At 41.5% G+C, this 12,701-nt stretch overlaps 1 protein-coding gene across 1 annotated transcript in view; it reads left to right on the top strand.

Annotated features, from left to right (window-relative positions):
• The first annotated feature begins 519 nt into the window (after positions 1-519).
• RNF17 (ring finger protein 17) overlaps positions 520-12,701 on the top strand; it is a 341,311-nt gene continuing 329,129 nt past the window's right edge. The window contains exons 1-5 of the mRNA XM_069759912.1: positions 520-540; positions 686-759; positions 4,019-4,093; positions 5,104-5,420; positions 5,651-5,713. Of these exons, the coding sequence (XP_069616013.1) occupies positions 520-540; positions 686-759; positions 4,019-4,093; positions 5,104-5,420; positions 5,651-5,713 (550 nt within the window). The remainder of the gene's footprint in view (positions 541-685; positions 760-4,018; positions 4,094-5,103; positions 5,421-5,650; positions 5,714-12,701) is intronic.

Below are 12,701 nucleotides of genomic sequence, written 5' to 3'. Positions count from 1 at the left end.
AAAATGTTTTGATCGCCTCTTTACATTTTATTGAAAGGTTGCGACTGCCAAATAGTTATGTTTTATATTGTGATAGATCAGAATTTTATGAACACTGCGAAACCAAATGTGGTGTTGTTTTTTTGTTTTTTTTAAATGAGCACAAGGGGGATGATTCCAATTTCATTTATTTTCACTTTTTGTTCATAGTTTTTCACATCAGCACTGCTATATATTAATAAAATCATGATCTGCTATGATTGCTAGCCACGGGCTGTCTTTCACAGGAGGAACGTAATGACAGGCTGCAAGGTTATCAGAAGACCCCCTCCTTTCATGAGAACTCATCGGCGCCCCATGATCATGGCGCATCAATGAGAGTGAATTGGTGCCCCCCTGCCAGCATATTTTAAATGCCACTGCCAGAGCTTGACAGCAGAATTTAACAGGTTAACAGCCATGGCCGGAGCTCCGATCTACCTGCGGTTGTTAGCGTCACATGATGGCTGAATAGTTTAACTATCATGTGTGGGGCGGTGTATGAGGAACACAACATATGATGTAAGTTTACATCATATCCTTTGAAGGAGTTAATTTAAACTCAGAAAACAAAATAACATAATTGCTTAATATTGCAATGTGCTGCTTTTTTTTTTTTTTTTATATAAATAAAATATATACCTTGTATCATGACTTTGTTTTTCAGCTTGTTTCAGACCTCAAAAAGAAGATTCGGACTGAAAGTGCACCTGACTCTCTAACAGATTCTCCTGATATAAGGTAGATTTTTTTCAACTTAAAATTTAAAGAATGTTACTGCTTTTTTTGTGCTCAATGATTTGAAGAAAGCGTGGTGAAATCAGTTGTTATTATAAAGGAGGATCCTGTTGTGACTACTCGTAGACACTGTATATACACTGTATTGAAAAAGTGAATACACCCCTCACAACACTGAAGATCTGACACTTTGATAAAATAGCAAGTAGTCAGTGTACAGCTTGTATACCAGTGTAAGTTTGTTGTGCCTTGGCATTCATGGTTCCCTCAATGAACTGTAGCTCCCCACAGCCGGCCACACTCGTGAAGCCCCTATGAAAAGATATAATAAAATATTTACAAAAATGTGAGGGATGTCCTCACTTTTGTGATATACAATATATGGTAAAAATAAAAAGCTTTTTACTAGTTGTAAGAAATGCGTTCGGAATACCATAAAATAGGTGGGCTTTGCCTGACGTGAGATGTAAGTGGACGCTTGGTTCCCAGCTCCTGTTTTCCCAGCTCCTCGTCGACCCTTTCATTTCCTCCTGGAGCATCACTGTGTGCGCTCACTATCGGTCATAATGCGACTGAGAAGAAAAGGCTGGAAAGGATAAGTAGCAGTCAAACAACAAGGCTCCTCCTTAAAGGGGTATTTCCATCTCCAAGATCCTATTTTAATATGTAGTAAATGTAGTGTAAGTTTTCTGATTCTGTCTCTTTCCTCCTGTGCATTGCAATGGTCGTAAGCATGAACACCTAAGGGCCTGCAATGCCTGCACATAAGAGACATGGCCAATCAGAAAAACTATACCGCATTTCTAATTGAAGGTATTTGCTAATATTATTATTATAGCTAATACTACATATAGTGATAGCATCTTGGAGATGGGAATACTCGCGTGCCTGCAACATCAGCACCTACCTGTCCCAACGATGAAGCCTGCGCTCAATCAGCTGTAGTTGAGATGGAGTGTCAAAGACTGGGACCTCAAAGTTACATCCTGACGGCGGGACTACTAGAAGGGATGTTCTCACAGCTGCCGTATAATAGCTCCTTAGGTATACAATCCACTCTTATGGGTCATCTGAAAAAGGATGTATGTATGATCCATCAAGAAGTCCGTAAAATTAATGACCCCCTAACTGGTGGAGGAGCGGGTCAGAGAGGTGAATAAATTAACTGCTACTTATAAATTAGGATCTGAAGTAATGTGTCTTAAGCCCCCGTCACACACAGCGAGATCGCTAGCGAGATCGCTGCTGAGTCACAAGTTTTGTGACGCAACAGCGATCTCAGTAGCGATCTCGCTGTGTGTGACACGTAGCAGCGATCAGGCCCCTGCTGTGAGATCGCTGGTCGTGTCGGAATGGCCTGGACCATTTTTTGATCGTTGAGGTCTCGCTGGGTAGCACACATCGCTGTGTTTGACACCTTACCAACGACCTCGCTGACAGGACGTCCCATTGAATCATCATGAAATAGCATCGTTGTACAGGTCGCTACAGGTCACCGCATCGCTGCTGCGTCGTTGGTGAGATCTCACTGTTTGACATCTCACCAGCGACCACATAGCGACGCTTGAGCGATCCCTGACAGGTCGTATCGTTGTCGGAATCGCTCAAGCGTCGCTATGTGTGACGGGGCCTTTATAATGAACAAGGTCGGCGACTTTGAAAAACAGATTGCATAGAAATAACATCGGAGACCACCTGTTTGTACATGGAGCCATGGACGCATTCAGCTAGTCTGTTTTCAATCACGTGATGTCTTAGACTTAATGGAAAGTAGAAAAATTAGTTGGGTAGAAAGGTACAATGAGTAATTTACACAGTGCCATAGATGTGATCAAAGCAATATATTAAGAGGATAAACACTTTGATGGGAGCCTTTTGGCATAAGGCCAAGTTCACATTATTATTTTGTCTGAGTGCTGTCCATGTGAAAACGAATATCACTTAGACCAATGTTATTCAATTAGGGCGTTCGGATCTGTGCCAAATCTGCGTATGGAGAAAAATAAAACTGATGCTTCCACTAATTTCTTTTGTATTTTGGATGACATTCGCCTATTCAAGTCTATAGGTTCACAAAAAAATTCTGAATCCATTCGGATCAACTGTGCAGGATCCAATTTTCACAAATACATAACTATTTATGAAGAACATATGGTTGACAATTAGGATGAAAATCACCCATTTTTCCTAGACGAAACTCCCAGCGATTGTTTTGTACGATCGTGTGAATGTAACCCAAGACTGATAGTCATCCTATTAAGCTTATAGGCTAAGTTTTCACCACCATATAAAAAAAATCATCCACACTTCATCCAGAAAAAACTAAGGATTTTTATCTCATCAACAGTGTGCAATCCGTATGGCATCTGATTTTATACATCTGCAGTTAGTAAAATTTACAAGACCAAATACAGTTTCCTATGTTGAATTGCAATGCATCTGTGAAAATTAGATGTTGCATGGTTGATCCTTTTGGGATTTGATTTTTTTTTTTTTCGTACTCCTCAATAAACTTGAAGTATGACACACGGAAGCTAGTGCATGCTGCAATTTTTTTTTAATTATGTAAATAACATGGTTCCTAGTGCTGTTGGTTTTTGATGGATGGCACTCAGACCAAAACTATGGTCTCATGAACTTGCCTTAAGGGTGATCAGTTCTATTACCATGTACCTTATTTTTCAGACTATAAGACATACTGGACCATAAGATGCACCAAAAATTTTCAGAAGGATAATGGGGAAAAAAAATAATGCATCAAATGGGAGTCTGTCTTGCAGTCCAAATTCAGCTTATCGATGGGGGCGGAAATCGGCAGCGGTGGCGGAGCGGGGTCACAGAGGGTGTTTGATGGTCCGGCATGTGCAAATTGCTATCTCGTCGCCAAGATCTCAATCTGCGCACGCGCCATTTTCCGGGAGGCCACCGCATTGCAGCAATTGAAATGCGGGGGCTCCGGGTTTTCGCAAAATGTCGGCTGAGCCCCCACACCACCGAGCACTGCTGAACCTGCTGCACCAGGCTGGGATGGGAGTCAGATCAACACCCTGCAGCGTCGGACCACCAAACACCCTCTCTTCCAGTAGTTTCCACAGTGTGTGACCACAGGATGGGGGGGTTGAAGCAAAGTGTTGGCTGTGATATTCCATGTATAGAACTGCCTATTCCGCACGTATTACATACATTCGTGGTGCTTGTTGGTAGAAGATTGCAAAAGTCAGTTGCTTTACTGTAATTATCTTTACTTTATACTCCCTTTAAGGTTCAGTATAGACTTGGACACAATGCTGAAAACTGTCGACAATCTGGGAATGGTTTTCACGGTTGATAGTGCTATGTAAGTGCAATCTATACATCCATATAGTTCCTATATTGTCACTTTATTTTTTAGTCATGCACAAGAAATGCCAAGCCTATAGTTCTCAGTGTCAGGAAGAAAAACTAAATCTAATTAGTTTCGTTAATTAGCAATACAAATTGTATTTATATTTTTCTGTAAGCATTTCTTGGAATGCTCTTCTTACTTCATATATTTCTATATTGAATATTGACCAGGTAGGCCTACGTGTAGTACAACTCTCGCAGATTTCATTGAGTACTTCTGAAAACTGGTTGGCTTTTGCTATTCCATATAGTCACCATGTCACTTTTTGCACTGTTTAAGGCCAGTCTCGCATGTCCAGATAATTCCGGTACTGGAGAAATCGGTACCGGAGTTATCCGTGTTTGTGTGCTCACGTGGCACATCAGTGTGCTGCAGCCGTGTGCCGCAGCCGTGTGCCGCCTGAGGACCACACGGACCGTGCAGGAGAGACAGCGCTGTCCCTTGCGTGTGGTGCTGAAGCCGGCATTCATCCCTTCTGTCCTGCTCGGCTGAAAGCAGCGCTTGCAGGAGAAAAGGGATGAAAAATCAATCGGGCGTGTACTATGGAGGACAGAGAATGAACTTCAATCCAATATTGCAGCCAGCATGCAGCCAGCGGGTAAGGAAAGGGTGAATGAAACACCCGAAAACCCCGCCTCTATGGCTGAAAATTGTTCCCTCCAAATTCAGGTGACAGAATCCTTTTAAGAGGTATTAATTGTGTAATCTTTATCTGAACAAATAAAATGTATGATTATTTACTGTATAATTGGTGTGTGTCTCTATGCTTTTCCTCCCTTTTTGTTGTGTACCTTTTACTTTTTTGAAGTTTGGAGAAAACCTGAGTTTTTTTTTTTTTTTACTAAATTAGCTAGGTTTTTAGCAGCAGCCAGAGTGATTGTATAGTCTGCTTTTTCTGTGACTTTTGTGGAGCTCTGTATTGTTGTGTATGCTATTTTGACAGTACGCTTATTCTCTAATAGATGCCAAACCACACCCGATACGAATGTGGCGTTCAAGGAAAATCCTCCTTTAGATGTTACGACTGAAGACAGAAATACTGGCAGCCAACGCAAAGATTGCGCCAAAGGTTTTGTTTTTGAACATTGTGAGTTTGATTTTGGATATATGAAACTGGATGAAGATAAGAACTCAAGCAAACTGTTCCCTTCACAAAATTACCATCATAAAGGTCCCTTTCAAGAACCCAGTCCAATTTTACTGAAGAAGAATGCTTTGGCGCAATCTTTGAGTAGCCCTGATATCATCATAGAGGAAATTATTGAGGAAGACGAACCTTGTAAGTGTGGGGTCTCTTTTCTATTTTGTTTTCTAAACCTCGGAGGGAGTTGTCCTTTTCAGCGAAGTCATACTCGGTAGAGAGGCTTGTAGAGTTAACCTATTGGTAAGATCTGAAAAATGTATTGTCAGAAGAAATAACCATTAGAGTTTTACCATATGTTGTCTAAAATTCTACAACCCTTAAACTATGACCGCTAAATACATTGAATAACATTTACATTGTTCTAGGTGTGCCTGTGCCTCAGAATAATAAAGCACTTTGCTGTTTCAAAGGAAAACCTTTGAAGAACGGTAAGAAATAAAGATTGTATACTTGGTAGATATGTTTCCTTATCTGCTGGCTGTTTAGCTTTACATTTATGTCTACAGTCTTAAAGCAAACTTGCTATGTTGATAATGGTTCTGCAGGCAGGACGTGATAACGCAGGAGCTTCTGATCAGATTCGTATTCATTTTTGTGGGAAAGGTTTCAGTATAACTCGTATTTTATGCAATGAAATCCCTGAGGTTTCTTTGCATTAGTTGTGTGTGTGTGTGTGTGCTATTTAGTGATGACAATTCTTCCCTCTGACTATTCAGTAGTTGTCAATAACTGAGTAGGACTGCTGAATGGACTCCTATGCATGCAAGCATCAGATATTTTCAATGAACAATACACAAGCTATATTGAATCTTTCCCAGGTTCGCTATAAATGCTTCTTGTTTATATCCTTGAGGAGCACGGGATAACCGGTGTACACGTCTTTCATTGTAGCGGGGAGATGCTTTAATAAGTTAACAAACACTTGTACCCGGGCATCACCCCTCACATGCATGTTGCTGATCACTTGATCTTCTAGAAAAATGTTTGTTCAGTGATTTGGGTAATTTATACGGGCTCGAAAATCATCATTGGCTGCAGCACACAACGTCTAGTAATCAGATTAACATTCTGCAGTATGGAGACAAATGATTGCATCTGGGAAAAGTCAATGAAAAAGAGCAAAATATCTGCACCACTGCACCATCTAGACCAATATTTCCCAAACTCCAGTCCTCACGGACCCCACGGGTCATGTTTTCAGGATTTCTATAGTGTTGCACAGGTGAGAGAATTCCTGATGCCTTGGTGATACTTCCACAATACTAAGGAAATCCTGAAAACGTGACCCGTGGAGTCCGTGAGGACTAGAGTTTGGGAAACACTGATCTAGACCAACATGCCTTAAGCCATACACAGCCATGTGCTTCTCGAGCCCAAAACTAAGTAAACACGTGTGCAAATTCCAGAAAATAGCATATATAGTCCAAATGAAGAGAAAAATGGAATGCACTCACCGGTCCTTATGAATTCAATCCTTTATTGGGACATACAAAACTTCAGCGAGGGACAATGTGAACAAAAAATGGCCATCGTCCGTTTTTTGTTCAGTGTCCCTCGCTGAAGTTTTGTATGTCCCAATAAAGGATTGAATTTGTAAGGACCGGTGAGTGCATTCCTTTTTTCTCTTCATTTGGACTTAATAATTATTCTGTTCCGTTGGTATTCATTGGCCTGTATAAATAAACCAATTAACGAGCGTGAGGTGGACTAACTCTCCTCAGATAGACCTCCAAAGTATCACATTTGCCATTGTCAGGACGAGCTCGTTTCTTTCTAGAGGAACATTCTGATTATTCAGCCATCTCCCTCTACATTTGCATGTGAGTTCTGGCTAATATAGTCTCGTGAGAGGCCTTACATGACTTTCATCTGCACCTCTGTGGACCTTGGCTTGAAATCCTTTGCCAAGTAAGACTTCAGTCTGGCAACTCCACCCTCGGGACAGTCTTTCCTGTGCTTAGGTAAGTAATGCAGTTATTGAGTGAGCGAACCCCATCCATCAAGGCACCCAGTATGGTGTCTCTTTAAGCAGTTACTAGGAAGTGTTTCTGCAAAACCTTTCTCCTGACACTTGACTGCTCTTGCAGGGCTGATTAGCTGTATTTTTTGGCTCGAGGATTGGGCTGAAAATTCCGTTAAGAGGTGGTGCTCTTGCTGTTGGGTCTTTTTTTTTTTTTTTTCTCTCTCTGCCTCCTGTCTAGACCATTGGTTTGCATCTTACAAAATTAATGAAGCCACTGATGGCAAGAGCTTTCACTTGCGGCAGCGGAAACCTAGCCAAAGGTTTCATTTTTTTTTGTCGTTTCTTGAACTTTCTAACCAGATCAGTAAGACTCATTAAAAGAAACAAAAATCTTGACTTTTCTGATGACCCTACTGCCAGCCAGCTGCTAATGGAACTTGCTTGGATTACGCACAGGCTCCTTTTCTTTCATAATGCTAAGAATTACCACATCTTTCAAGCTTTGGAGGAAGGGAGATTCCTCTGAAAGATGCCCCAAACATTTTGCTGTAACTCCTGTTAGGATGAAGCCGTTTGAACCCCCCAAAATCCGCTACATATCTTGAGTTATATATTTTTGATTGCGTTACATGCATTTTCTGCCAGACACATTTTGTTGTGGCTCACAATGTTCCTGAATATTTCGGCAAGCATATCGGGAGGGGGGTGTATAAATGAAATTTCACTTTGGATGTTTTCCATGAAATTTTCCACAGTGGAAGGCTTTTTCTGATAATCTTTCGCTTTGCTCATATCCCAAAAGAAAAGGTCTGGTGGTGTCAGGTCCGGCCACCAGAGCACCTTTGAAGTTACCCTGTTGAAGAAAATTCTACCATGCTCTTTGCCGATGTGTGACGCTTTGCTCCATCTGGCGGGATGCAAACCACCGTTAACTCATGATCATTGGTGTTCACAGTGGTATCCAAGAAAATTATACATATGATGCACAACTGAGAGATTGCATACCATACACCAACTATCTGATAATGGAGTGTTTTCTTTGTGAGTGGCAAAAATATTTTCATCAGCCCATATATGGGTGTTTTGCAAGTTAACATATATTGACAAACGGAACCATGCCTCCCTCCTTTGTTTTCCAGACTACTGCTCCGGTCTGTCCACGCTGGGAGGCATAACTACTGTGCACTTGGGTGGTGCGAGTACACATGATGGTGCCTCGTGTGGAAGTTGTAAGCGATTTGGGGACATTGTTTTGTGGCCCGGGAGACCTAGGACATTTTGTCTCCTGGTTGGCAGTCAATGCAGGACCCTGCCTTGCCTGGTGTTAGCCAATGGTGGGAATATGTTTTCCCTACTTTACAGGTGAGCAGGGAGTGGCTCCCTGGACATGACTGAGGAATGAATCACCTGATTGTTATCTTCAGATTTGGGCTGGCTATTTAAGGCCTGCTTCCATTTCAGAAGAATGCTGTTTATTCATGACTGAGAGACCAGTGTGTCGTAAATAGTGCTTTCCCCCCCTACCACCAATCCCGAAAAGATAACACGAACAGGCTTAGATGGGTTGAACTAGTCGGTCATTTTATTAATTTAACAAGCAGGGAGGGGCAAATTACATTTCACAACGGGCTCACAACCGTGGGCCCAGTCTGCGACCGACAGGCGGCCAGCCAATGAGCGGCTACGAAGCTTCGCCCCTCTCTCCGCTTCCGCTGTGACTTAAAGATAACAGTATTATCAAAATATTTAGAATTGAGTCCTCAGTGGTTGATACCTTTTTAATGGCTAACTGAAAAGATGGTAACAAATTGCAAGCTTTCGAGACTACATGCGTCTCTTCATCAGGCAAAGACTAAAACAAATTCTGAAGAATCACATATTTATGCACAACATAGTATAGAAGAAAAAATAAAAAAAGGGAAACCCATGGATAAGCCAGGTGACATGAAGCAGAATTACCATGGGTGATACAGTTACGTCCATAAATATTGGGCCAGCTCTTAGATAAGCATTGTTTTATTGTCCTGTGATTAGGGTCTCTTTTGTGATGACCCCACATGGTTTGAGGGGCAAGTTCCTTAGTTGATGTAAAAAGACATAAATCCGTGCGACACATTCATTCCTGCAGTGAGACTGTCAAAGGTCGTCATCAGTTTATATTCCCAGACTCTTCTGTCTCTCTGGGATTTGAAGCTCCCCTTTAGCAAAAGTAATTTCATGTCCATAACGTTATGATTTGGGAGACAGAAATGTATTGCCACAGGTATATCCATTCTTTTTTCTCTTATTGTATGGCGATTAGAGTTCATCCTTGTTCTCAGTTTCTGCCCTGTCTCCCCCACATAGACCCCCAGTTGGACATTTAGTACAAATAATTAGGTACACCACATTAGAATTGACGCAGCTGAAAGTACCTGGTATCTTGTAGTCCTGATGTGAATTGGGGATCTTTATTTTGGCCGTGGTCATTATAAATGGACAGGTTTTACATTTTTTCTGATTGCAAGGAAAGATACCTGCAGCTGTTGGAGAAGACAGGGAGCTCTTGACAATGATGCTTCTTAGATTTGGGGGCTGCCTAAAACCCAGTAGTGGGGGGTCTGGAAAAATGGATTGTAATCGGGCATCTTTTTGCAGTAAAGGTTATAATTTCCGTGCAGCTCCCGTTAGCACCTCCAGATTTGGATTGTAGGTAACTACTAGAGGTATCCGGTTATTTTCTTCTTTAGCTTTGTAATGGAGCAGGTGATTCCTTGATATTCTGGTGGCGCTTGTAATCTGGTTTTCAATTGTTCTTGGATGGTAGCCCTGATTCAAAGAGGTCTTTCTGAGGCGACCAAGGTGTTTATCCCTATCTATTGGGTTGGAACATATGCGATTGTATCTGATGGCTTGGCTGTAGACAATAGAGTTTTTTATGTGTTTTGGATGGAAACTGTCCCATTTAAGGTATGTTGGACGGTCGATTGGCTTCTGATACAGGGATGTCTCTATTTTATTGTTATGCAGCTTAATGATGGTGTCCAAAAAGTTAATTTCAGTGCAGGAGTAGTTGAGTGTCAAGTTGATGGTGGGATGAAATTGATTAAACTGTTCATGGAACGTCTCCTGAAAAAAATGTTCCATATCACTGCAGAGTTCAGTTTTATCCAGGACTCTATGCAAACAGATACAAAACAAAGCCAAAACCTGACAATTTGGACAACCACTCCATTCCAGACACAAATGTCATTAATCTCTCAGATTATAAACCCAACAAAGTGGAGCTGGCCATGCTTTCCAGAGGACTCTCATTTTGTCCTACTAAGGCCCTAGATAAAATTGAACTCTGCAGTGATATGGAACATTTTTTCAGGAGACTGCGCTTGAGGGAATATTTCAGTGATACAGAAGATTCAGGACCCACCGGGACTGAAGGAAAAGGGATCCTAACAACAAAGAAGAGGTCAGACTGGACACCTCCACCTGGACGCAACCCTCATTTGGATAACTATATAGACTCCTTCAGACATTTGATAAAATCCACCATCATAGATACTAACAGGAGACAAGCATCCAACATCAGTGCCCAGGAGAGAAAGGCCATACAGTCTCTGAAAACCAACAAAGAAATCATCATCAAACCTGCTGACAAGGGTGGTGCAATAGTCATGATGAACACATCAGACTATATGAGGGAAGCAAACAGACAACTTATGGACACACGCTACTACAAAAAATTGGAGTCGGATCCTACACAGGATTATTACAAGGAACTAAACAAGTTGGTATCTTGTCTGCCTGACGAATCCATAAGAACCAATGTGTATCTGGATGGGTAGAGGGTATTCTTAAACTCCTGGTAAAAGATACACCCAGCTTCATTCAGGACACAACTGACCTATTGAATAAACTATCAGCAATAGGTCTTCTACCAGAAGGAACCATCCTGGCCACCATGGATGTGGAATCTTTGTACTCCAATATCACACACCAGGATGGATTAAATGCCTGCAAATTATTCCTGGAAAACGCAGGGACTGATGCAAATTCTGGGGTGAAACTTATAAAATTCATCCTCACCCAGAATTACTTTTGAGTTTGACATGAAGATCTATCTACAGGAGACTGGCACAGCAATGGGAAGTAAAATGGCCCCACAGTATGCAAATCTTTTCATGGCCAAGCTTGAAAGCAACTTTTTGTCCTCATGTCCCATCAGGCCTCTGGCGTACTACCGCTACATTGATGACATTTTAATAATCTGGACGGAGTCTGAGCAACAGCTAAAGACGTTCCATGATCAGTTTAATCAATTTCATCCAACCATCAACTTGACACTCAACTACTCCTGCACTGAAATTAACTTTTTGGACACCATCATTAAGCTGCAGAACAATAAAATAGAGACATCCCTGTATCAGAAGCCAATCGACCGTCCAACATACCTTAAATGGGACTCCAAAGAAATGATGATCAAAAGGCAATAATATTAATACAAAAACCATAATTTTATTAAACATAAATACTAAAAGCCAAAATGACCAGAATTAGGGGAATGGAACACCCGACAATCCAAACACCATCGCTATGTGTTGACGCACCACCACGATGTAACACAGCGCACAGATAACTCCCACATAGGTATTGATATAGAGGGTTTTTAGTTTAATAAATAAATAAATAAAACCTCATCCACATGTATAATCATGTTTCTCCCTCAACACCACCCCTGTACATCAGTCAGAACCGACTCCCCGTATAGTAATACCCATCCGGACCCAATAAGGCCCATAGGGTGGCGGGCGGTATAATTACCTCAGGTCAGTGGGGGAGAAACTGTCGCTGTCACCATTGTACCATGCCTCTTTGTCATTTATATGTATGGATACCTTAAATGGGACAGTTTCCATCCAAAACACATGAAAAACTCTATTGTCTACAGCCAAGCCATCAGATACAATCGCATATGTTCCAACCCAATGGATAGGGGTAAACACCTTGGTCGCCTCAGAAAGACCTTTTTGAATCAGGGCTACCATCCAAGAACAATTGAAAACTAGATTACGAGAGCCACCAGAATATCAAGGAATTACCTGTTACATTGCAAAGCTAAAGAAGAAAATAATCGGGTACCTCTAGTAGTTACCTACAATCCAAATCTGGAGGTGCTAACGGGAGCTGCACGGAAATTACAACCTTTATTGCAAAAAGATGCCCGCTTACAATCCATTTTTCCAGACCCCCCACTACTGTGTTTTAGGCAGCCCCCAAATCTAATAAGCATCATTGTCAAGAGCTCCCTGTCTTCTCAAACAGCTGCAGGTATCTTTCCTTGCAATCAGAAAAAATGTAAAACCTGTCCATTTATAATGACCACGGACAAGATAAAGATCCCCAATTCACATCAGGACTACAAGATACCATGTACTTTCAGCTGTGACACTTCTAATGTTGTGTACCTAATTATTTGT

The sequence above is a fragment of the Ranitomeya imitator genome, chromosome 3 (genome assembly GCF_032444005.1).
Source record: "Ranitomeya imitator isolate aRanImi1 chromosome 3, aRanImi1.pri, whole genome shotgun sequence".
Lineage (NCBI taxonomy): Eukaryota > Metazoa > Chordata > Amphibia > Anura > Dendrobatidae > Ranitomeya > Ranitomeya imitator.
This window is presented reverse-complemented; position numbering and strand designations above follow the sequence as displayed.